The sequence below is a fragment of the Penicillium griseofulvum genome (assembly GCF_001561935.1).
Source record: "Penicillium griseofulvum strain PG3 chromosome Unknown contig_94, whole genome shotgun sequence".
NCBI lineage: Eukaryota > Fungi > Ascomycota > Eurotiomycetes > Eurotiales > Aspergillaceae > Penicillium > Penicillium griseofulvum.
Window position 1 is genome coordinate 161,263 of NW_024467455.1, and position 24,611 is coordinate 185,873.

At 47.1% G+C, this 24,611-nt stretch overlaps 13 protein-coding genes across 13 annotated transcripts; 7 read left to right on the forward strand and 6 right to left on the reverse strand.

The window, feature by feature from the left end:
- Positions 1–500: 500 nt before the first annotated feature.
- PGRI_071190 (PEX11 domain protein) lies at positions 501–1,200 on the forward strand (the record flags this gene model as incomplete). The annotated part of the gene is made up of 3 exons (XM_040794833.1): positions 501–555; positions 638–792; positions 838–1,200. The coding sequence occupies 3 exons, from the start codon at positions 501–503 to the stop codon at positions 1,198–1,200; spliced, it is 573 nt and encodes a 190-aa protein (XP_040648074.1).
- A 760-nt stretch (positions 1,201–1,960) lies between these two features.
- PGRI_071200 (uncharacterized protein) lies at positions 1,961–2,692 on the forward strand (the record flags this gene model as incomplete). Its single annotated transcript, XM_040794834.1, has 1 exon — positions 1,961–2,692. One exon carries the CDS (start codon positions 1,961–1,963, stop codon positions 2,690–2,692), a length of 732 nt encoding a protein of 243 aa, XP_040648075.1.
- A 95-nt stretch (positions 2,693–2,787) lies between these two features.
- On the reverse strand, positions 2,788–3,309 carry PGRI_071210 (uncharacterized protein; the record flags this gene model as incomplete). Its single annotated transcript, XM_040794835.1, has 1 exon — positions 2,788–3,309. One exon carries the CDS (start codon positions 3,307–3,309, stop codon positions 2,788–2,790), a length of 522 nt encoding a protein of 173 aa, XP_040648076.1.
- A 433-nt stretch (positions 3,310–3,742) lies between these two features.
- Positions 3,743–4,774, reverse strand: PGRI_071220 (D-2-hydroxyacid dehydrogenase family protein; the record flags this gene model as incomplete). The annotated part of the gene is made up of 1 exon (XM_040794836.1): positions 3,743–4,774. The coding sequence occupies one exon, from the start codon at positions 4,772–4,774 to the stop codon at positions 3,743–3,745; it is 1,032 nt and encodes a 343-aa protein (XP_040648077.1).
- A 305-nt stretch (positions 4,775–5,079) lies between these two features.
- On the reverse strand, positions 5,080–5,780 carry PGRI_071230 (Acyl-CoA N-acyltransferase; the record flags this gene model as incomplete). Its single annotated transcript, XM_040794837.1, has 2 exons — positions 5,080–5,327; positions 5,381–5,780. 2 exons carry the CDS (start codon positions 5,778–5,780, stop codon positions 5,080–5,082), a joined length of 648 nt encoding a protein of 215 aa, XP_040648078.1.
- A 242-nt stretch (positions 5,781–6,022) lies between these two features.
- On the reverse strand, positions 6,023–7,558 carry PGRI_071240 (cytochrome P450; the record flags this gene model as incomplete). Its single annotated transcript, XM_040794838.1, has 5 exons — positions 6,023–6,423; positions 6,486–7,085; positions 7,136–7,198; positions 7,260–7,365; positions 7,427–7,558. The coding sequence occupies 5 exons, from the start codon at positions 7,556–7,558 to the stop codon at positions 6,023–6,025; spliced, it is 1,302 nt and encodes a 433-aa protein (XP_040648079.1).
- Positions 7,559–8,273: 715 nt separating this feature from the next.
- Positions 8,274–9,007, reverse strand: PGRI_071250 (lysozyme; the record flags this gene model as incomplete). Its single annotated transcript, XM_040794839.1, has 2 exons — positions 8,274–8,813; positions 8,870–9,007. The coding sequence occupies 2 exons, from the start codon at positions 9,005–9,007 to the stop codon at positions 8,274–8,276; spliced, it is 678 nt and encodes a 225-aa protein (XP_040648080.1).
- An 874-nt stretch (positions 9,008–9,881) lies between these two features.
- PGRI_071260 (putative C6 transcription factor) lies at positions 9,882–11,883 on the forward strand (the record flags this gene model as incomplete). Its single annotated transcript, XM_040794840.1, has 3 exons — positions 9,882–10,177; positions 10,228–11,021; positions 11,078–11,883. The coding sequence occupies 3 exons, from the start codon at positions 9,882–9,884 to the stop codon at positions 11,881–11,883; spliced, it is 1,896 nt and encodes a 631-aa protein (XP_040648081.1).
- Positions 11,884–12,372: 489 nt separating this feature from the next.
- PGRI_071270 (putative guanine deaminase) lies at positions 12,373–13,764 on the forward strand (the record flags this gene model as incomplete). Its single annotated transcript, XM_040794841.1, has 1 exon — positions 12,373–13,764. The coding sequence occupies one exon, from the start codon at positions 12,373–12,375 to the stop codon at positions 13,762–13,764; it is 1,392 nt and encodes a 463-aa protein (XP_040648082.1).
- A 219-nt stretch (positions 13,765–13,983) lies between these two features.
- Positions 13,984–16,495, reverse strand: optE (uncharacterized protein; the record flags this gene model as incomplete). Its single annotated transcript, XM_040794842.1, has 6 exons — positions 13,984–14,183; positions 14,236–14,505; positions 14,558–14,772; positions 14,827–16,154; positions 16,216–16,398; positions 16,457–16,495. 6 exons carry the CDS (start codon positions 16,493–16,495, stop codon positions 13,984–13,986), a joined length of 2,235 nt encoding a protein of 744 aa, XP_040648083.1.
- Positions 16,496–17,088: 593 nt separating this feature from the next.
- On the forward strand, positions 17,089–18,270 carry PGRI_071290 (FAD-dependent oxidoreductase; the record flags this gene model as incomplete). Its single annotated transcript, XM_040794843.1, has 3 exons — positions 17,089–17,466; positions 17,530–17,927; positions 17,985–18,270. The coding sequence occupies 3 exons, from the start codon at positions 17,089–17,091 to the stop codon at positions 18,268–18,270; spliced, it is 1,062 nt and encodes a 353-aa protein (XP_040648084.1).
- Positions 18,271–18,688: 418 nt separating this feature from the next.
- Positions 18,689–20,775, forward strand: fos-1 (sensor histidine kinase/response regulator Fos-1/TcsA; the record flags this gene model as incomplete). The annotated part of the gene is made up of 2 exons (XM_040794844.1): positions 18,689–18,804; positions 18,867–20,775. 2 exons carry the CDS (start codon positions 18,689–18,691, stop codon positions 20,773–20,775), a joined length of 2,025 nt encoding a protein of 674 aa, XP_040648085.1.
- A 1,682-nt stretch (positions 20,776–22,457) lies between these two features.
- Positions 22,458–24,606, forward strand: PGRI_071310 (S53 family peptidase; the record flags this gene model as incomplete). Its single annotated transcript, XM_040794845.1, has 6 exons — positions 22,458–22,663; positions 22,719–22,809; positions 22,885–22,982; positions 23,036–23,253; positions 23,308–23,428; positions 23,490–24,606. 6 exons carry the CDS (start codon positions 22,458–22,460, stop codon positions 24,604–24,606), a joined length of 1,851 nt encoding a protein of 616 aa, XP_040648086.1.
- Positions 24,607–24,611: the final 5 nt, after the last annotated feature.

The window sequence follows — 24,611 nt, forward strand, 5'->3', positions numbered from 1 at the left end:
TTGATGAACCTGCTCGTGAATAGCTGACGGACTGATATATTCCTACTATTTTGCAAGCATTGTTCATTTTGCGTGTCAATTGTTTTATTTTTATGATATGCGAAGACCATTATGTCTAATTTGTTTTTGTAGTGTTGGACCTCTTGAGCTGTCGGTCTATATATATCTTTTAACATAGAACTACTAGCCAACTACAATCACGCCTAGACCACACCGGATAACCCATTTTAAACGATAATTAATATTTGATAACACATAAAGTATACATTACTTCTCGAACATGCAAAGGCTGAATAAGCAACACTAGTGCAGGCCAGATTAGCCCACTTCCAAGCCTTTGACACACCGACACCCCTATCCTTTAAGAGTGTATTGTTCCTAGGGCTTGTAGCAGGGTTATAATGATCCAACACTTTTCTCGTTTTGTTAAATCAGGCGCTGGTCTTGAAAAGACCCTTCGTCTGATCCAATGCCTGTCACAGGTCGTTGCTGCACTCACCATGAGCAGTACTCTGGCCGTGCAATTGACCACGGTCAAGCTGCAATTGGCATTGGGTAAGTTGAATTCTAATGTCCGATGGAGAGCTATGCGCTTCAATTGATTGTTATATATGCTGATACTGGAGTACCTGCGTAGCGCGGAGATATTTCCGGTTCTTTGGATTCATTGACTCCTTCCAGCGTATGTCTGCCTTGCTGGGCAAAGATGGCTTCAGTTCTGTGGCTGGGATGCTAGAACTGGCTAAATGCACTTGCTTTGGTCTTTACTTTGTCCTGGAAGACCTGACCACGGTATGTTACTTACTTTCTTTTCGGTGAACTAGACTGACGGGCTAGCTTCACGCGATGGGTGTTTATGCAGTTTCCTGGAATGGCCGTGTCATGGACCAGGCCAATACTTTCTGGTTCTATGCGCTCGCTTTCTCTGTTGCTGGAGGTATTTGGGCGCTTCTTGTCGGTTCCGCGGAGCAGCCTTCTAAGAAGAATGGCAAGAAAAATAACCAGAAGATCTCTGAGAAGGCTCCCCCGGCTAAAGCGACTGTTGCCTCTGCCCGAGTCAAGCAGATCGTGGTGGATTCCTGTGATTTGTTCATCCCGTTAGAGCTTTTGGGATGGATGCCCACTGGAGACGTGGTGGTTGGATCGACCATGGTGTTGAGTACACTGCTGACTGCACAAGATATTTGGACTCGAGTGTGATTGGAATATAGATATAGAGGTAGTGTCAGCTGAGGGAGATAGGCATTAGACCTAAGATATATAGATGTCAACAAAATAGATCAAAAATATACCTGAATATAGTAAAACACCAAAAAATATGGACTTGCAGGGAATCGAACCCTGGACCACTCCCATGCTAAGGGAGTATTATACCACTAAACCACAAGCCCAATTGGATGAAAGGCAAATTGATTTAGTGACTGAGAAGACTTAAAGGAATGGGAATTGGAAGAGACCAATTGAACGGGAAAGCCGAAAGGGGCTGTGTGGACTCGGAATACCCAATTAGGAAAATCAGACCGGAGATCCAAGTAGTCTCCCATCATCTCCTTGAGCAGTTTCTCTGACATGGTTTGGCTGAAACTTGTCTTTGGGCTTAAAATATCCGATGAAATTTGACTCACAGTGGCTGTGAGATGTTCCGCAGCTCGCCTGCTGTATCCATAATAGGCGCTCTCACAGCCATCGAAGTCTGTATGTTGTAAGATCGTATCCTTTTTTTTTTTTGGCTTTGGGATGGGGAAATAAGTTTCAGGCGATTTGCCTTGCTCTAGAAAGTGGGCTATGCAAATGAGGCTCAGTAGGTCTAATACGAACAAATGGGAGAAGAAGAGAGGGAAAGCCAAGAAATGGAAGTTTGAACTGATAAATCCCAAATAGGAAAGTCTCGTATTGATGTAAAATAATATATAGACGCCCAAGAGCACTTAGAGGTCAAAGAAATCAAATCACTCTCATAATGACCTCTCTTGATCAGAAGATGGAGGTTCACTCCTCCTCCTCTATAAGGTCCAACAGTACTCTAAGCACACTCGAGGGTCCATCTTTTTACCCATCACGCTTTTTAACCATTGATGCACAAGGTATTGGAGCCATTCGTCTCCCACTACCATCTCGCCAAACTGAGATTGTTATCTACAATCAAGACAACACCGAGGCCTATGTCTCCACGCGTGACAAGCCTTCCTCAGGCAATGCGACCTTGTCCCACCCAAAGCGCGGAAGTCTTATCCGAACCGAATACTTCTTCGGTCCGAGCCGTGATCCCGTTATGCACCTCCTGCATTCCGGTATTCCCGAGGAAGTGATTGCAACTGGGAAATGGACCTCTCGAACAACGCGCTTTAGTATGCCTGGAGGTAAACAGTTCGAATGGGAATATGCCAAGGAAAAAAGGGCAGATGGACAGAAGGTCAATTTGATTGTTTTCCGTGCAGTGGAAGAGAAGGGTATGAAGAAAACAATTGAGGGCCGGATTGCACAGCTAGTTCGTGGAGAGGATTCTCGTACGCCCGGAACGTCGCGATCTTCTGCGGGCAATGGGGGTGAATTGCAGATTGATACAGCTGCGTTACAGTTCTTTGAGCTGGACGAGGCGGTCATTGTTGCAAGCTGTTTGATGATGTTGAAGAAGGAGATTGACCGACGTAGGTTGATTCAATTTGCAATGATTGGTGGAGCTGGTAGTTGAAATTGGGCATGAGAATATATATTGTAATTATCTCAACGCTGGTATCTATTATCTATCGGATATTTTTTGGATATCTTTTCGCTAAGCACAAGTTCTCAATTGGCCTTCTCATTCAACAATTCGGAAATATGGTCATTGAGCCAGTAGCCCTTCAACTGATCGCTGGACATGTTCTTGGCCCCAGAGATGTAGCCTCTGCAGACTCCTTCACCTGCCCCGCAGGTACACTGGAATGCCTGGTCCATATCCCACTCGGTGCTGGGGTAGAAGAAGGTGAGGGCATCATCGATCTTCAAAGGACGGTCGTCCACGACCCGCACCTCCATACGGGCCATGTCAAAGACCAATGATGGTGCACATGAGTGGTTGCAGTAGACTAGGTCGGAATTGAGTTCGATATGGGTGTCGCGGCCAGTTTGCACACTTGTGTAGGCCTTCTTTCCGGGAGTTGCCGTAGTAATCTTGGCGAAGACCGCACCCGCGGGGAGGTCAACGAGAGAATAAGCTCCACTGGCAAATGCCTTTGTACTGCGGTTGACACGCAGACATTCGGGATGGGTCGGAGGAGGGAAGTTGGCAAGGGTGGGCACAGGAACGGGATCGGCGGATGGAGCCATAGTGAGGGAGGTATGGAGAAGAGAATGGAGGAGAATATAGTAAGATAATAGAATGAGATTGGAATCTTTGAGGTGAATCGGGAAAAAGGAGAAATAATTGGGGTTTTATTAAGAAGATGTATTAGAGAAGAGACATCTGGAGATCTCACATTGTTCCTTTCAACCGAGGTCTTTCCGCACAGAAGACCGAGGCACTATTAACACAATACCGTGCAATTATGTTAATATACCCCAGTGTTTACACCTTTAAGACTTGAAACGTGGAATTAAAGTGGCTGATCATACGAATTGGTCATTCGGTGAGCGTCCACATGCAGAACATCCCACATTCTCGGCTTCTTACCGGAAACGGTAATTTGACTATACCCTGTCATTCAAGTCCTTTGTTCCTTTCATCCTTTTTGAATTGAATTTTTTTTTTAATGTCTATTATTTAGTTCATCTTATGTAGTAGCTCTTGTCCATTCAACCACCGTTCTAAATTCTCGGCGGTTTCCCGATACCACCCCCGCAATAGATCTTCTTCTCCATATCCCATGTGGGGGGAAAGCAGAACTTCACTGCGTCCGTCTTGTCCCCAGGGGGTAGTTCGCCATGGGCTATCGAGAGGCAATGGTTCCGGGTCAAAGACATCTAATGCGGCACCACGAATGCGGCCCGCATTCAAGGCTTCGAGAAGGGCCTGCTCCTCAATCAAGGGCCCACGCGAGGTATTGATAATAAATGCAGACGATCGCATATTTGCTATTTCAGCTGCACCCACAATTCCACGGCTTCGATCTGATAGAACACTGTGTATACTGACGATATCGGCATGTGCGAAGAATTCTTCTTTGGATGCAGCAACGGCAAATGTCCCCGCTGGCAGACCCTGAGCGCGCGCTTGCTCATCAGCCTTTTCCTGTGTCAAGTTTGTTGACCATGCGATAATATTCATCCCAAAAGCGAGAGCGCCAATATTTCCTACTTGTGACCCCAGTTTTCCCAAGCCTAATAGACCCAGTGTCTTCCCAGACAAGTTGACCCCGAGGGAGCCCTGCCATGCGCCGCGTTTGACAGCTGCATCATCGCGTGCTATATTTCGAACAAGACCCAGGATCAAAGCCCATGTATGCTGAACTGTCGAATTGACACCGGGTGGGCGGCCCTCGGTGCCTGCGACGACCACGTTGGAACGTGTAAATGCCTCAAGATCGAGCGCTAGGTTTCGGGTACCCGTGGTCAAAAGGAGTTTCAACTTTGGGAGCGCTTTGATTGTCTGTGCTGTAAAAGGTGTTCGCTCGCGCATCGCCAAGATGATATCGAAGGGAAGGAGTCGTTGGACAAGAGCATCGTGTTGTACAGGATCGCGGGGGTCGAGGGTTTCAGGAAAACTGGAAATGTCAATTCGCGACTCAAGGTGAGTGAAATAAGCAGGTGCAATATTCTGATAGTCGTCAAGGATTGCAAACTTGAGTTGAGCCATTGTTAAAGAATGAATATATGCGAGAGCGAAAAGAGTCAACGTGGGAAATGCGAGAAATTCCCCCCGCGTTTCCGGGCTATTCGTTTATCCACTCAACTATTAGTAGAATGATTTCATGTACATATATATATATATATATATATATATATACACTATAATGCCTGTAAACATATGTGTGATTTAAAAACAAATATTGGCAAAAGATGTTTATAATGTATTGGAGTATGGTAGTTTACTTCAAGCTTCTTTCAGTAAATGTGCCTCGGCTATTCAATTCTCCAAAGTAGATTTATACCCTGCACTCTTTATTTTGAAACTGGATCTCTCATCATCAGGAAAAATGACTTTTGCTCATCATTACTAAATGTGTAATCCAGAGTCACTTCCTCTACTAGCTTCCATCCATGCTTGAGGTAGAGAGGAACACCTTCCGGCGTACCCTCGAGGAAGATGCGCGACTGAGAGGCATCTGCCTTTTCCATGCCCCATTTCAAGATAGCAGAGCCGAAACCTCGTCCTTGATATTCAGGCAGGGTTGCTAACAGATCGAGGACTAATGAAACATTTGAGTAAGATCCCCTATCGGGAATGCGGGGCTTCACTTACTGATATCGTTCTCTGTGGTGTGTCGCTTGCGAGCCTCCCCAAGGAGCGTTTTAAAGGCATTAAAAAGTTCCCCATTCATTGGCTGGGGTGCATGTGAAATAGGGTCCTTGGCCACAGTGGCCGCCTCTTCACTTAGGGTAACCAGACTGGGACCAAATGAAGCTGGGAAATGCCAACGGCTGTAGGTCGCCAGCTCTCCAGTGACTGGATCATGAATCTTGAGAACGTGCATATTGGGGTCGGCAAGATGTTTCATTCCTACAATCATTTTGTATTCCTGAATTCTCGTCGAGCTGGCCCCTGGAAAAAGTTCTCCGAGGAGATGGTTTTGAAAGCTTTGGACGTTGACTTTGGCAAGTCCTGGTCCATCGGCCTCAGTGGCATATTTGATGAGATCCATGATTCTTAGATAAAATCAGATAAAAAGCTCCGAAAGGAAAGAATATCTAGAATCTTATGGGAGTTCCGAGGATATAAGAGGCGAGTTCAGGAGAGACACACTAATCCCCATCGGTACCCCGAGGGTCCGCCCACTCTCAGCTCTCTTTCAATTTTTTTTTTGTAGAATTATGTTAAAGATGTATTGGTTTATATTGTTCTATATAGTACACGGTAATGAATTTATATTTCAAAAGTGATTTTTCACTTTCGCTTCCGAATCTCCAGCTTTGCATCTGGATCACTCAGCATTTCAAACCCCATCTCAATAATCTTGGGTGTCATCCCTTCAGGAATCCTGACATCGTAAGTCAAAAGAATCTTAGCAACAGCAATCTTGACTTCATTGCTAGCAAAGAATCTCCCTGGACAGATTGGCTTGCCGATTCCAAAGGCAATATGTTCCGGGCTGGTGGATGCGAGTGCTGCCGCAGTATTACCGGAGTTGCGAAGACGAAGGAAACGGTAGGCATCATAAGACGATGGATTGGGGTAAATTGCTGGATCCCACATCATGGATGAATCAACGGCAACATTTGTTCCGCGAGGGATAATCGAGCCCTTGGGAAGGACGACATCTTGTAGGGCTTTTCGCTCAAGATTTACTGTGAGAGTGTGAGTTTAATGCTTTGATATAGGAGCATTGATGAGTTGAAGGGAAACATACCTAAAGACCCTGGTTTGAGCCGTTGTGTTTCCTTTACTGCGCTGTCCAGTAGCTGCATCTTGAAAACGGCTGCAGTTGTCCATCCACTCTCTTCGACAGCTTTCTGTGCTTCATCTCGTAGAACTGGAATCAGTTCTGGGTGCATACAAATATCCAGTAGCGTCTGTTTAAGAAGTTCAGACGTCGTGTGCATTGCGCTTATCGCGAATGCGATTTGCGCTGCAGCGGCATCGTAGGGGCGTCCGGCAGCGATTTCTTCAAGCCACCGTATGGTATCCTCGCACTTTTCGACCTTATCAGGACTAATAGAACGGGATTTCCCATAACCCCTGCGGTCGAAGATTGGCTGCAATATAAGACGAGCAAGACGAAGTTGCTGACGGCACTTTCTGAGTTCTGGCAAAAACCAATGAACCAGTGGACGAAGGAAAGCTGGCCAAGCGCGGAGAGACCGAACCCCCATAAAGGTATTTATCGTCGAAGTAAGAATTAATTCTTGCCATTTAGGATCGCGAGCTAATTCAGGTCCGACAAAAACAGATGCTGACATTCGCCCGATGAAGCGGACTGCGTGCTGAGACCAATCAACGGTGTGCCAATCTGTATGATAAGTCAATCAAACATTCCGGCACAATATAGAGCAAGCTTACCGCTACAATCTGTCCAGATCTCTTCTAGAGCCTCCGTAAGGTGTTCATGGAACAGCTTACACTCTGTGAGGGAAGGCCATGTTAGTGAGTTAATGTGAACAATGGCTCTAAAGATGTCACGTACGACTGTTTTGATTATTCAGTTTCGTTTTGGTGACATTTATCAGAATCTTTCTGGGATCAGTGACAGTCCTTTGTCCTTCCATCCCCGGGTATGCTGCGAAATATTCCTTTATGAAATCGTGTCTCGTCAGTTTCCATCTCTCATTAGTGAAGGGAGCTGCAACTTACATCGTGTACAAGCGCCTGATGATCTAAATCCAGACAATTCTTTACCCACTCTGTATAAGAGGCCGGGAGAATTACCCGAGAGCCACGAGTGGTTATGATGCGAAATGGGCCATTAAACTGAGGCGTATACATTAGCTGTAGTGTTCGTGTAGGAAGCTAGCCAACTTACCTTCTGGATTCCTTCCTTAATCAAACCCCTGGCATCTGATATAAATATTGACTGAGCCTTTTTCGAATTTATATCACCGGAGTATGAGTTTACAATGGGTATTGTCGGTTTTGCTACCCAGCGCCATGCGAGGACAACAATGAACCCCGAGAGGGCTGTTACCAAAAGATATATGGCAGAGAGACCTTTCACAAAAGAGCCATCTGAGGAGAAACCGAGATATGTCATTATTGCTTGAAACTCTTTTACCCATTAGAAGCAAATTGTTTAGACAAGGGATGATTTAAGTATAATTCGATATTAGTCACGTGTATACAACGTTTTAACCTTCCAACCTTGGAAGGTTGGTAGTTTGTCATGATGAACCATGATGAGTCACTATCCATCATCGGTAGGTGTGGGTATATGAAGTGGGTTAAATTGTATAGTAATAGAAGATATGATCCCCATTTGATAAAAAGGCTTTCTAGAATACATAAACCTGTCAAGTACTGCAAGTCCTTATTACTTTTACTCTTTGAAGCTTAGGATGGATCTGGTACATAAGGACAATCAATTCCAGTGCCGTTCCATCAAAGATGTAAAAACAGCTCATCGACATAATTATTTGCACAAACAAAATTCACAATCCAAATAGATATATATACATCTTAATGAGAGATTCTAAAACCAATTGGTTCAAGCAGCGGTCTTGGCGAACTTCTTCAGAGATTCTTCGGTGCCATTCCAAATTTCCGAATCACCTCCGAAGCTGTAGGCATCCGAGTTCTGCCAGAAGCTTTGGAAAGGCCAGCCAGCGGGGATAGTGCCGACCGAACCGGCATATCGAGCAAGAACCAAGGGGTAGTCGTTACCGAATGCCGTGCTGCCACCGGTGCAAGTGTTCCACCAGTCAGTGGTGGTGTAGATCATAGGGTACCGACCAGCGGTGCCCTTGTAGGTCTCGCCAAAGTCCTTGATCCAGGAAACCATGGCAGACTGGCTGAGCCCATAGCAGGTTGCACCGGATGGGTTGTATTCAATGTCCAGCATACCGGGTAGGGTTTTACCATCATCGGACCAACCTCCACCGTGAGCAAGGAAGTACTTGGCTTGTGCGGCACCGCTGCTGCTGCCGGGCTGGGCAAAGTGGTAACCACCACGGATTAGACCGGCGTCAGTGGCACCCGCGTATTGTGCCGAGAAAGATTTGGAGATGAAGCTTGTACCCTCAGTCGCCTGATAATAGTTAGTATTGTGACGGAGAATAGATATGTGATCTTGGAAAAGCTCACCTTAATCATGACGAAGCGGGCACCAGATGCATAAGCACCGGCAAAGTCCACGGTAGGTTGGTAGCCGGAGATGTCGAAGCCCTGGACACTGGCGCTGACAGCGGTGGCGAACAGGACGGGTAGGGCGGTGATCTTCATGTTGAGAGTGAGAGTGAGATTGGAATAGTCAATGGGAGAGTGGTGTGTAAGTGATCAGTTTTTGGGAGGAAACAGGGGCCTATTTATGTGTTTTTGAGGCAATGAAGCTTCCATATCCCCGGACATTTTAGTGTAGTTGCAACCTCGGGACTCTTAAAATAACAAGGATATATCATGCTGTGGTAACATTGTATAGTAGAAACACAAGGACCCATCATTCGTTCTACTTCAGGTATGTATCAATGTAGATCAGTTCTGGATCATTTTATGTTTTTAGAGTTGTATACAGCGCATAGAGATTGCATTCAAAGGGATTGGTATGAAGTATAAGGAATACATATGTAGTATATCTATTAAATGGATTTAGTTATAAGTTATGAATAAACTGAATAATTCATTGTAACTGTGAAGTTGTTCTACAGTAGTATACATAGTATATCTTCGACTTCATAGTCCGTTTTTTTTTTTCCAATCAACTGATTATTCAGTAACCCTAAGATCCTACGTCAGATAAGCATGAAACAGGGGTATACAAAAACAAAGTACATGTATAAATAAAATGAAAATAAAATAGAATGAATTTTTATAGTCTCGCAAAATGATAACCCTTTTGGCCATCCGCCTATGTAAGCGAAAGTCAAAGGGCTAAGCTCTTCTCCCCACTTTTCATATCTTCCCTTCTTCAACAAGAGTATGCACGTTTGCTATATTGTATGACAATTGGTGGATGTGGGAAATGGATAAATTACGTCCCCGACCATGACTGGAAATAAAGATTTCCGCGATCAACTGGGGAAGTTTCGCTTGGATTCAATTAATACTTATACCCCAACTTGGCCTCAACCACCTCCAGTTGAGTCTATAGATACTACACATGCCCGGAGCAAACGAGTATCGACTGCCTGTGATTTTTGTCGCAAAAGGAAGAAGAAATGCGACTTTCGATACCCCAATTGTTCGGCCTGCACCCGCGCCGGAGTCCGATGCACCATACCCCCGCCCGGTCCTCAAGTCGCTAGCGCCTCTGTTCCCCGAGATCAGCTGGAGAATTTGCAGAAACGAGTACGATGGTTGGAGGAGGTCGTACGTCGCAAGTCTGGATTATCGGTGGCGGAATTACCGACAGGGACACCGGTTGATGGCGAGGGAGATCCGGATTGGTGGTATCAGGTGCCCGCTATGATAGCGACCGGGGGTAATTATCTTACCTCACTTCCAAGCCCTGCCGGTAGTGGCGGTTCTTCTGTAACTGCAGGACCCTCGGAGGCCTCGACGGGGGTAGGCACTGAACTGCCAAATATCGGCGAAATCTTTCGCGATCAGCTGGAGCACCGCCGACCGTCGGTGGCACGTCCTTCCTCCGCGCCACGAGTCATGCGCTTGTCGTCGCTGGAGGAAGCGGAACGGCTAGCCGGACAATATTTCGATAGTATAGGGTACCAATACCCGTTCCTGTCTCGTCCAGAATTTATGGGCCATCTGCGCCATATCTATACTGGTGGTATTCCGTCGCCCGAAACCCATCATTCTTATCACATCGTCATCGCCATTGCGCTTCTGATTGGGTCTGCGGATCCGACACAGGCTGCTGAATTTTACCATGCCAGCCAGGAGACGTTCCCATTGGCATTGCAAAATGAAGACTTGCCGGCTGTGCGGGCACTGCTGGGATTGGCCTTGTATACCATGTTTGCGACGGCTGGTCCCAGCATTTGGCATGTGTTGGGTGCGACAATGAGATTGTCGATTAGTATGGGTTTACACAAAGCGCGGTCATACCCTACCATTACCGAGGAGGAGATGGCCAAGCGCGCTTTTTGGAGTCTTTACAACCTGGATCGCCTCATCGCTAGCACCTTGGGTCGGCCATTGGGAATTGCCGACGACGATATTAGCGTGGGTCTTCCGCGAGAACTCAATGATGATGAAACCGAAGCGCCTGGCGCTAGCGCGATGACGATTCCTTTGCAGGTGATACGACTGCGACGGATATTTTCACGCATTTATCAGTACTGTAAGTGAAGTCTCGAATCTTATCTGTTCTTTCTTTTCTGACTATTTCATCTATAGTATATAGCAGTCTGCCACGACTCCCACCCCAAGAAGCTGCCGTCACGCTCAGTCGATTCCGCCATGAGGTTGATGATTGGCGCATGAACGCTCCAGTATATCCATCGGCACTTCTCTATTCTACATCTTATTACGATTATCTCTATTACACAACACTTCTCTTGATGTATCGTCCCAGCCCCCGGAATCCAACGCCCGACATAACCAGTATCATCAGCTGTGGCGAATCTAGTATTCAAGTCATCCGATCATATTGGGACACCTACTCAGTCGGCAAGCTGAAATGGATATGGTTAACGCTGAGCCAGGTTTATTTTGCAGGCATTACTATCCTGTGGTGCCTTGAGCAGAATGCACGCTCATTACGCGACTTTCAGCCTGCTCCTTGGAACCCCGAAGAACAGACGATGCGACGTGGTATCCAGGCCGTTGTCGTACTATTGGAAGAATTTGGCAAGCGTCGACCTGGGGTAGATCGGTTGGCAGAGACATTCCGGCATCAGAGTACAGTGATCTTCAGCCAAATGGCCTATCAGCAGCAATTAGAACAGCAGCATCACCATCACCCACAGCACCAACCGCAACCGCAACCGCAACCACCGCCTCCGCCTGCACTTCTCCCACCTCATCCAATGTCTTTGGCCGCACCTCCTCCACCTCCAGTCCCACTTGCTCCAGTTCTCGACGACGTGTTACTCGTGGATGGCAGTGGGACTGTCCCGATAATTGATCCCCAGATGGCGGAACAACTCTACTACTCCTACAATTGGTTCCAAGAGGAGATGGCATCATACTATACCCTTTAAACGAATCTCTTTCCTTGTATTTCACCTATGCTCTACCGGAGGTAGACGGAGTTTTGCATGAGGCCAGGCTTTTTGTTTTCATGTTAATACCATACCAGTTTGTCTCAATCAAAATAAATCAGACTCAATTCAAGAATCATCTCAGTATCTGCGACATACATCTTTCATATGGTTCATGATCATCCGATGATGGATCTTTATACAATTCCCACTCGAGATCAACCTCTTTAGATATTTGAAGCATAGCAGGCTTATTCTTAGGTTTCTGCTATAGTAAAAAAGAATGACAATCATAGGATATTTCTTATGTTCAGGCTTTGACATGCATACTTGCAGACACCTGGGCACCTGGGCAGCTTATGCCGATTATTAATGCCTCCCCCTCACCTGGGCACCTCTAGCGATTGTCCATCTTCATCTCCCGTCTACATTTTGCGGAAATTACAGCCAATCATTTTATAATCAATACTAAATTGATTTTCCTGTATCATGGAAGAACTCGACAAGAATGGCAACCCGGGCTCTGGGCTGCCCCTCGCCTTTCATGGCACGGTAATCCATTCCCGAAGTTTGGATGGCCTCGAGATCCTAGAAAATTGCATTATGATCGTCGGTACAGATGGCAAGATTCAGGCGTTACAAGCAGATGTGGAATTGGATCAGATCAAGTCCGTCCTCTCAGAAAATGAGTATGTGCCCGACGTCTTCCCAGTGAAATATCTCAAGCGCGGGGAATTTCTGTGCCCCGGCTTTGTTGATACCCACAACCATGCACCTCAGTGGGCACAACGTGGTGTCGGACGAGGGATTTCTTTGCTCGACTGGCTGGATAAGGTCACTTTTGCCCACGAGGCCAAGTTTCAAGATCCAGAGTATGCCAAACGGATGTACGCCTCGTGCGTGACGGGCTTCTTACAACAGGGCATTACCACCGCATCATATTACGGCTCATATCATGGCCAGGCAACTCGAATTCTGGCTGAAGTCTGTTTTGAAAAAGGACAGCGCGCTCTAATCGGCAAGTGTAACATGAACCGGAATGCCCCGGACTGGTATCGGGATCTGTCAGTGTCCGACTCGCTGCGCGAAACGCGTGAGCTCATTCACCATGTTCAGCAACTTGATCCGGAATACCATCTAGTAAAACCAATACTAACGCCACGATTTGCGATATCTTGTGAACCGGAATTACTGGATGGGCTTGGTGCCATTGCTCGTGAACATCCCGATCTCCCAATACAAACCCATTTCAATGAAGCAAAGCAGGAGATTGAGTTCACACGCCAGCTCTTTCCAGAGTTCGATACAGAAGCTGATCTCTATCAGCAATATGGTCTCTTGAATGATCGGTCTATTCTTGCCCATTGTATCTTTCTTCAAGAAGGCGAGATGCGTCGTATCCAGGAGCTTGGCTGTGGGGTTGCCCACTGCCCAATCTCCAACACAACCATGCAAGAGTTTATGGTAGCGCCTGTCCGAGAGTATCTGCGCCGTGGTATCAAGGTAGGCTTGGGCACCGATAGCGGAGGTGGCTACTCGTCATCCATAATGGATGTCATGAAGCAGGCCTTTATTGTGTCAAATGCGCAGCAAATGTTGACTCAAGGGCGGGACCCTGCTCTATCTTTGCACGAGGGCTTCTTTCTCGCTACTCTGGGTGGTGCGCAAGTGTGTGGACTCGATGACCGAGTCGGTAACTTTGTAGTTGGCAAAGAGTTTGATGCGCTCGAAGTTCATACCGCTGATCTTGGCCAACCAGGAGTGATGAGCCCCGTCGAAGATGAAGACACCACTCAAGTGATATTTGAGAAGTTTTTGATGACTGGTGATGATCGGAATATTGTCAAAGTCTATGTGAGCGGACGGTCGGTCAAGATTTGACGGTCAATATTAATTGATGAGAAATGAGAAATGATATCCGTGAGTTACGGTCCGAGAATAGATGTCAAACTCCCAAAGATCAATTACCAGGGGTATCCGAAAGACCATGTTCAACTCCCGTATGCCTAAGATATTATATATAAACAGGAGATGCAAATGCACCTAACACGCGAGATTAGATTACCGGAAACGTATGGAGACAGAAACACGCCAAACTGGTCATTGCCAAGTTCCCTTTGGAGGGCCAAAGTAGCCTTGCGCTGGTAAAGTCATGTAGGGTGTTCCTTTGCCATCGGCTGTGGTTTTCGATACAGTATTCCCCCACCAGTTCAGCGAGCCGGCCGGCAGAGTGATGCAAAAGAAGATGATTACCGTGGCAACTGCAACACCGCAGTCTAAAGCGGCGGATAGCACATAATCTGCTGACGATTAGCCAAAGAAGAAACAATGAAGAAGACACGATACACATACTATATTTTGACCACCACGCGGGCTTGCGGCGACGGAGTATGCCGTTGAATATCAAGTTGACTATCCACCACGAGGAGAAGCTGATACCTGTAGCGGGTGGGACTAAGCTCATTGCACCGAAGGCGACGGGCCAGGAGATATAATTGGCAGCTTTCCAACGACGACCTACGAGGTAGGTAATGACTACCACCGTGGGTCCAACTAGGAAAAACCAAAGCAGATTGCTATATATCTGCCCCGGAGAAAACAACCGGCCTGGACCAACAGCACCTAAAGGCTGGTTAGCTATGAGCTGGTAAAATATCAATAAAATTGAACTCACCCCAAATGAGAGACGAAGAGTATGTGACTTTTCCATGAGGGCAGATGAAATTCCCCTCAGCCTCAGGGGTGCACACGCCATCAATTCTGGTGATCATGAACACCGTAACGCCACATTGGACGATAGCTCCAATGAGTGTGGCAAGGCCTTGAGCTACAAACAGAAGCCGTGGAGCGATGTGCATATAATGAGCCAACTTCATATCGGCGACAAATCTATTATGGTGTTAACACAGTAATTTTTGCTTTTTGGCACAGTATGTAACTCACTCGAGCCCTTGCTGAACAGCGACATAACCATAAAACTTCAAAGCCATGTTGGCCACTGGCTGCCCGAGGAAGGCATACCCGCCAATGAATTCCGTGAGCAGGTTAAGTTGGTTACTGCTGATATTTGTGATGGCTTTGATGACTCCCACAGGGATAAAGTAGACCGCCGGTAACACGAATGCCACAAGCACACCCCATGCCGGTAGGCCCGTATGCCACACTTCGTTGGTGACAACACTCAAGGCAAACATAATGGCAGTTATTGCAGCAAACCACCACCAGGGAACGGATTGATACGAAGACATCAGTCGACCATGGACATCTTGTTTGCTTGTCCCCTTCCATTGTTGCCACAAGTCTTTACCATGATACAATGCCACATGGAAGAAGATGCCCGTCAAGTTAGCAAAGGCAACACCGAATGTGATTGCAAAGCCGGCCGGTAAAAACATGGGCGAATAGTCCCGATAAGCAGTTTGGTCAATACTTCCGCTTGGCCCCATGATACGACTGGTGTTATAAGGAACTCCGGTATTATCGAACGTGTCAGAGTTGAGCAGTGGTAGGTGTGCGGAATACCAAGTGTTGGAGTAATAAACGAGGGGACACAAGAGCCAAAAGAAGAACGCGAATGATCCTATCACGTTAAGACCGGCCCAGAAGGGAACAAGCAGGGGACTATGATTGGCATAGACCACCTGGGCCCAGTCGAAGGTCAGAACCGACATCCCCAGTCCAGTTGTTTGTCCAAAAAGCTGATTTACCACCACGTTGGATGGCGCGATCCAGCATATGAAGGCGAAGGTGCTGAGACCTGTAAAGACATATCCTGGGACGAAGTACCAGATAGCGCCACCGGTAAAAACATAAAGAAAGAAGCGGAGACGTGTGATCCGCCAGCCATCTGCGATAGTATTGGAGCGAGAATGGAGAGTGGTCAAAAGTGCTGCATTTGACAATACCTGTGGCCAAAGCATGGATGCCGGGGTTACTAGCCAGCGCGAGGCTAGGCCAGCTAAGCCGAAGCCGAACAATTGTGTGGTAATGCATAATAAGACCTCAAATCCACCTTGGGATGGCATGTTATAGAATTTGACAAGTGCCTCGATAACTTGGGTGGCAGCAGCAGAGCCAATAGAAACCTTTGCCATGATTGTGATCAAGGCATGCTCCTTGATATTGAAATGTCGGTCGGGATTCAACACTCCAATGGGTATCCATTTTGCCCAGGCACATCCCAGGGGGAAAGCCAGCAACTGGGCTACCAGGGCACTGATATTTACACTGGGCTGTCGCAAGCTGAAGAATTGGTTGAGTCCACTCCCCACCTGTGCCGGGTTAGTATATATATTATGCCGATCGTCGGGCCACATAAAACATAATACGTACGATAGTAAACAAAATACCGATAGTCCACATGCGAACCGTATTAACAGGCAGGGTCAAGTCATTGACTGGCTGGATGACAGCCCGTACCTCCGGAAAAGGCGAATCATCGGCTTCATAGGGTAAGATCTCCTCGGCATCCCGGTCGTGAAGAATATCAATTCCATCCTGATCCAGAGTAGCCCTCTGAGATTTGAAACAGTTAATTCAGCAAGAAATGAGGGAGATCAGGCTAAGAACCCACCTGGCTCCAGAAATTTTGACATTTTTCCGCTCTGTTCATCCTGAACTCACTTCTCTCTCCCTAAGGTAAAAAAAAAAGACCAATCCCAATTCAGTGTTGAGTCGGCTTGAGCCGAGTGGAAGACCGGGCCACCAATAACTGCATGAATTTCCAGATATTCTGTACAAGGATGTGAGCCGATAGAACCAATAAAAGAAGGGTATTGGGGTCACCTACCACCCCGGATTCCTTTTTCTTGCATGGGATTGGGTAGTAAGGGTCCAAAAAAAATGGATATATAGGGGAAAGGGGGAAAAGATGAGGGTGCGACGTCGGAAAAGGCCGTTATAGACCCACTTTATTATTGCCCGAGTAAGATATAGCCTGATATGAATGTATTAATTGTATTATAATAAGGAGTAAGGAGTAGAATTAGTAGTCGAAGAGACTTAAAAATTTAATCAGATCAAATTTTAAAGTAGGCCACCTTGAAAATTAAAAGCTCCAAAGTCCTACAAACTTCCCCCTTTGTCTCGAGATTTGATATATTTACTCCCATTGATTCGATCATTTCAAAATAATACATTATATTCAAGTGCCGGTTTCTATCAGGAACTTATCTCGAAACGCTGTGAGGTCACCTTATATTCACCATGGGTGAATGTGGCCAATTTGATACCAATGAGGTGCCCTTTCCTCAAAGACCCATTGTAATCCTCGGTGCGGGGATTATTGGTTGTTCGACTGCTCGACAATTGCTACTGAACGGGTTCTCTGTGGTATTGGTGGGTGAATATCTACCGGGAGACCAGAATATCTACTATGCATCGGCTTGGGCAGGAGCAGCGTGGCATGCTGCTGGGGGTATCACTCATGATCAACGGTACCTTCAAGCTGTCACACATCGCGTACTACTCAAGATGGCACAAGATGGGCCTGAGGCGGGGGTGAGCATTGTTAACGCACGAGAGTACCTGGAAGAAAAACCTGCTCCTGATTCGGCGATATGGGGTAAGACGGTAGTCTCCAAGGTATGTTGTACTGTGATTCCTTGATTTGATGAATATCTCCATGCTAACTAAGTTGATTGTTAGTTCCGTGAGATGAACCCTGGTGAATATCCTCCCAATTTCAACTGTGCCTGGGCCTATGAGACGCTTGTCACAGATCCCACAAGGCATATGCCTTATCTAAGGAAACAAGTGGAGTCTCTTGGGGGCCACTTTATCCGTCAACGTGTCGAGTCTCTCCAGGAGTTATATGCGATGTTCCCCGAATCACGGGTATTCATCAATGCCAGCGGTTGGGGTAGTAAAAATTTGACGGATGTGCAAGATGACAAATGTTTTCCGGAGCGAGGGCAGAATGTGTTTCTAGCCACCGATCAATGTGATACACTCTACTTCCGAAATGGCAAGGAATATACCTATGTGATTCCACGGCCACTATCCAAGGGGGTGGTCCTGGGTGGGGTGAAGCAACAAGACACTCTGTATGGGAATCTCCAAAATCCTCCAAATCCACAATTCCCCTAGCTAACTCTTTTCAGGTCACCTGAAGTCGATATGGATATTGCTCGGGATGAGATTGCTCGTGCGCATCGATTAGCTCCTGAGATTATTCCAGAACACCCATCTATAGATAAGGTGAGTTATATTATTGGAATTCGACCATCTCGAAAGGGAGGATTCCGTCTGGATTCGGAACGAAAGGGTAATCGAGTGATCTTATCGGCATATGGGTTTGGTGGAGGTGGTTATGCATTTTCATATGGAATTGCTGACGCGTTGGTTAAGATGGTGGAGACGGTGGAGCGTGAAAATGTCATTTTGTAGATTATCTAAGGTCTTTTTCCGCCTTTTTTTTTGCCGGACAATATCTAAGATAAGACGAAGATTATTAAGACTAAAGAGACTACATACCTAGGTATGTATGTATGTACCTATGTTGTAGGTAGGTACATTATGTATGGATTTAAAGAGATGAGATATAAGGCTATGTGTTTAAAAAGTACGAAGGTAACACAGGTTATTAATATATGTTGTATATCATACATAAATAATTACCTTTAATAAGAAATATCCATGGATTATGATGTTCTATTCCAGTTTTTTTTTTTTTTTTTCTTTTTCTATCCACTTTGATCTCTTTTGTCTCGATCTTCCCCCCCCATTAACCTGTCAACCTTGAAATCCTTATCCTTATCCTTATCCTCTCCAAAATTCTTTGGAATGACATCCTCAATCACTCAACATGCCCGTGGATGAGATGCTCCATCTGAGTATCACTGAGCGTATGAAAAATGTGGTCATTACCCCTCCAAAGGACTTGGAGAAAGTTGATTTAAGCCGCATCTATCGATTGACACCGTGAGTTCTCCCCAGGTCCCCTAATCCAGGGCTTCCAAAAGCAATATTATTAACCCTTACAGTAAACCCACTCTCGTATTAGACGGTACACTACGAGTCATCGAAGTATCCAATAGTCATGTGGAACTCTTCAAGCGTCCGCGAGATCAACTGTTAGCAGCAAATGTCTACGATCTTCCCCCCTCCATCCTCCCCGCCCCCGATATTGCCTCCTTAAGTGGTGCCCTCGGTACTGCCATAACAACTCGCGAAGTGCAGGTCATTAAGCGTATTTCTGTGCCACATCTCGACACCTGCTTTGCACTGAGCGTGACACCTATCTTTGAAGACGATTCCCTGATCTACCTACTCTTGGAAGCCCAGCGGACCAACGATGAACGGAGCAGGACGAATTCCATCAGCGAACAAACCTATCTCAACCAAACCTACAAAATTCTGGTGGACACAGTAAGGGACTATGCCATTTTTATGCTGGACACGCATGGCCATATTGCGACTTGGAATTCCGGCGCCGCCATTTTAAAGGGATACACCTCATCCGAAATCATCGGCCAGCATTTTTCCGTCTTTTACGGTCGCGATGACTGGGAAATGAACAAGCCCGCCCGTGAGCTGGAGGTCTGTTTAAAAGAAGGCAAAGTTGAGGACGAGGGCTGGCGTTACCGCAAGGATGGCACCCGATTTTGGGCCAATGTCATGATCACCGCCATCTACCAGAATGGTAGCCATGTGGGATTCGTGAAAGTTACCCGCGATCTGACCGAACGCCGTGCGGCAGAGGCTCGTTTGATCGACGCCTTTGAAGAATCTGCTAAGCTCAAGTCCGACTTTTTGGCCAACATGTCCCACGAACTGCGCACCCCGATGAACGGAATGCTCTTGGCTTTGACAATGTTACTCAGGACCGAGTTGACAGATGACCAGCGAGAATTTGCTTGCATCCTCGAAGACTCAACCTCTATCTTGCTGCAGGTCATTAACGATGTGTTGGATTATTCGAAACTATCCTCGGGAACCTTCCCCTTGAACGCAGACGTGGTCAACATCCCCGATGTGATCTCTGCCGTGGTTCGGAATTGCCAGTCAGCGCTCAAGCCTGGGGTTCAGATCATGAGCGGTGTGAGCGACGGCTTTCCTCCAAATCTCAAAGGCGACCCGCTACGATTCCGCCAAGTCCTACAAAACCTGGTCACCAACGCCGTCAAGTTCACAGAGAGTGGTCATATTCGAATTCATGCCACTTATGATATCGATGAGAAGGACCCTGAGATGTACGTGATTTCCACGCAGGTAGTGGATACTGGTATCGGCGTACCCGAAGATGCGGCGAGCATCCTCTTCACCCCCTTCACCCGATTCGCGGACACGGCCGCCAAAAGATACCAAGGTACTGGGCTTGGTCTGTCGATATGCAAGAGCCTGGCTGAATTGATGGATGGAGCGGTTGGATTCCATGCCAACCCCGAGGGACCCGGTAGTGTTTTCTGGATGACAGCTAAGATGGCTCGCCTTACCTCGCCAGTGTCTCCAGTGAAGCCGAGGTTGCCACCGGTTGTGCCTGAGGCATTGGATAATTCCGCCTCACTCCAAAAGGTCGCTCCACACAAGCACCTTCTCCTAGTCGAAGACAACAAGGTCAATCAACTTATTATGTTGAAACTTCTCAGCAGCCTGGGTTTCAAGCGCGTTGATGCTGCCTGGGATGGAGCAGAAGCAGTGCGTATGGTCAAGCAGAAGCCTTTGGCATACAATGTGATCCTGATGGACATAAACATGCCGGTCATGGATGGATTGACCGCCACAGAACACATTCGACGAATGAAACTCGATGTGCCCATCCTCGCATTGACAGGCAATGCTCTGAAGGGAGACGCAGAGATGTATCTGGCCAAAGGCATGGACGATTACATAGCTAAGCCTTTGCATCGGCAGCAGCTGGTTGATTTATTATGGAAATGGTGCGGATCCTGAGTGGATGCTTATCCTACGTCGGGGATTGTGTCCCAGAATCTCACGTCGCCAGCTTGAGGCCATTTTCTGATGCGATCAAGGCACAGCAGCTGAAAAAGACCCGTGTCAGCGCCATGGGCAGGAGAATCTGCGATCGAACCGTCAGGTTGAGGTTTCCAACCTACATTCTCTTGTCGATGCGGCAGAAGTACTGCCAAATTTCACTTGAACTCCTGGGATATCAGTCCACCAAACGGATCTTGAAACCATGTTCTTACGATACTTTGGGTTCTGACTCTTCTTGAATATTGATTTTTAGTTCTCCGCTCGACTGCCCTCGAATATTTATGCCAATGTCGCCCACGGACAGAATACAGCTCTCTGCATACGAAATGCCCCTTGAGCTAGATCTTTTGCTCGCATGACTTATGCCTGGAGAGGGCACATGAAACTGTGTTTCTGCCACCGACGTTGCAACCACACAGCCTTGGGTGGTCTTCTCTATAAACCCTTAGGCAGCCGCATACTGGGTGGATGACGGTTGCGATGCAAGTCCCAATGCAGGAATGGTCATCCCATGTGTCCATGGGGCTGGAACAGCAGCCAATCCTTTTGATCACCGTGATTGATACAAAAAAGTACTATGCAGAGTGCATAGGACTGGGCTTTTCACCTTTTTACCACCAGACCAAGTATCGGTAATAATTCCACCATCTGAATTCCAGGGAATTATGATGCTTTGCAATTAATAGTTCGGCTCTACGCTTGGGCTTGATCTCATTCAATTCAATTTCTCCACTCCTGTTTTCCACAACATTATAGAATGTATAGCTTTGCCTCACACTTGACGGGGGATTTCTTTGAAGAAATACTTCCTCCACATTTCCATCAGATAGCCCTCGACGTCCAGTGGCTCAGGCGTTCTGCGTTTAACAATTCTGGTTGCATTCAATGACCTCGTTACCAGTCTATCACTCGGGATCATTTTCTCCCGAGGTAGCACGGCGATGGTTGTTTATCTTCGCACGAGGCCATTGCTGTGCTTCCGAAGGATTCTTGTTAAATCGGACTTGTAACTACTGATAATTCGTTTGCTCGGAGGTTGGAAAGCAATGGACCCTACTCTGCGATTGAAGGCCAAGATACATCTTTCCAAATGTCTTGACTCTCGTCGACTTCATGGGTCGTAGCGAAGCCATTTTCGAATCTCGCCGAAGGACGCAACCCTATCAGGGAGGAGATACTCACCGTGTAAACGATATTCACATGGCCCTCTGTGTGACCTTCCCGACTATCTCTAGCCTTAACCTTCCGAGAGGTGTCATTTTAGGTTGTTCCTACGGACGAATGGCTCCTAAAACCTCACACGGATGTTTAACCCCTAGCGATACACTCATAGGCCAAAACGGAGCTAATAATGATGAAGTCTAAACTTCAATGCCAAGCAGGACAAGCTCTGTCCTTACCCCGTTTGATTTCGGGGATCTTAGAATCCTTAATCGACTGGCTGCCTTTCCCCTTGGGTGATCTCAGCCCACCGAGCTCACGGTCCTTGAACCTGAAAGCCCTATTTAGGCTTACATCTTATATTGAAAGACCGGAGATGCTATAAAGTATGCCTCGTCCGCCGTGGACTTTTTTGACTTGATCCGCAAGTTCAAAGGTGAAAGCTGAATTGGCAAACTCCTGTTAAGACTATTGCCATGAAGCCTCTCATTATGGTTTGTGCCTTGGCGGCTGGTGCGACGGCAGTGCCAAAGGCTCACAATTATCAATTACACGAGCGTCGTGATTTCCTCCCAAAATCTTGGGTTGAAAGCAAAAAGCTCGAGGGCAATGTTTCACTACCTGTGCGAATTGGATTGACCCAGTCTAACCTAGACTATGGCCATGAGCTACTTATGGATTTGTATGAACTTGCGCAGTGGACCTTCACCGTCTGAAGCTGAGATGGATCTGTTTAGATCTAACCCTAACTCGAACCGATACGGACAGCATCTGTCTATCGATGAAGTGCACGACTTGTTTGCTCCAACTCAAAAGAGTGTGAATGATGTGCGTCCTTGGTTGGAGGCGGCTGGTATCTCAAAAGACCGCATCACCTAGTCAGTCAACAAGCAATGGATTTAGTTTGATGCCGATGCCGAGGAGCTCGAGAATTTGCTGCACACAAAGTATTATGTCTACTCACATGCTGAAACGGGTCGATCGCACGTGGCCTGTCGCGAGTAAGGCTGTCATTTGGATATGATCTACAGTATTACTGACGTCCTATCCATAGATATCATCTCCCGAGCTGTGTACGCGAGCACGTCGATTATATCACCCCAGGAATCTCTCTGCGGGAGGTGACTGCTGTCCCGAGATCGATCGACAAGCAGAAACGCTTCGCTGATGGGATTCCCCCGATCACTGAGCCAATCCCCCTACCAATTGAGACGCTGTCGAGCGCGGCTGCCTCCTTTTGCGACCAGGCGATCACACCCGAATGCGTTCTAGGTAAGTGACACAAGCACAGATCCCCCCCAAATTGGATCTCTGACGAGCGCATAGAGATGTATAACATAAGTGCGGGTCACTCTGCCACAGAAGGGAATGAATTGGGGATCTTTGAGGACATCGGGGATGTCTATGCCCAGGAAGATCTAAATTCCTTCTTCTCAAAATTGTACCCGTACGTTGTCTTTAATCATATTGTTCCGAGTGGATTGGATTTCGAGCTGACTTTCATTTAGGAAAATCCCCAACGGTACACACCCAACTCTCAAGTTAGTTGATGGCGGTGAGGCTCCTACAAATACCTCCACTGCTGGGCCTGAATCCGATCTGGACTTCCAAATCTCCTACCCGATTATCTGGCCACAAAACTCCATCCTTTTCCAAACCGATGATATGTATTACGAGCGTCATTATAGATTCAGAGGGTTCCTCAATACGTTCTTGGATGCTATCGATGGCTCGTACTGCAGTACGATCTCGCCTTTGGACCCTCCCTACCCTGATTCAAATGATGGAGGTTACAAGGGCTCTCTGCAATGTGGCGTGTACGACCCACCCAAGGTTGTCTCGATTTCGTATGGCTCCTCTGAGGCGGACCTTCCCATTTCCTATCAGCGGCGACAGTGCGCCGAGTTCATGAAGCTAGGTACAATGGGAGTTTCAGTGATAGTCGCCTCGGGCGATTCTGGAGTGGCTGGACGTGGAGGCGACCCCACCCCTAGCAACTGCCTTGGCTTAGATGGTAGAATCTTTGCTCCCGATTTCCCTGCCTCCTGTCCATACCTTACTGCGGTGGGAGGCACTGAAATTCCTACCGGTTCCTCGGCAGGAGATCATCTGGAGCAAGCCGTGACAAGGTACCCATCAGGTGGCGGTTTCAGCAATATCTATAAGGCGCCTGATTATCAGGCGCAGGCTGTTGCGGACTACTTTGCCTCGGCTAATATCCCATACCCATACTATGAGAGTGTGGATAATAGTAGCTTCGGTGAGAATAACGGTATCTACAACCGGATTGGACGTGCCTACCCAGATGTTGCTGCTGTTGGTGACAAAGTCGTTATCTACAATAGAGGAATGGCTGTGGCAATTGGTGGGACATCGGCCTCTGCACCTGTGTTTGCTGGAATCCTCACCCGCATCAACGAGGAGCGACTGGCTGCTGGTAAGTCCACTGTTGGGTTTGTTAACCCTGTATTATACGCTCACCCAGAGGCGTTCTTTGATGTGACCAAGGGCACAAATGCAGGTTGTAATACTGACGGCTTCTCTGCGGCCAAGGGATGGGATCCAGTGACTGGATTGGGTACTCCTAACTATCCAGAACTTTTAAAGGTTTTCATGGGCCAGTAGACTAG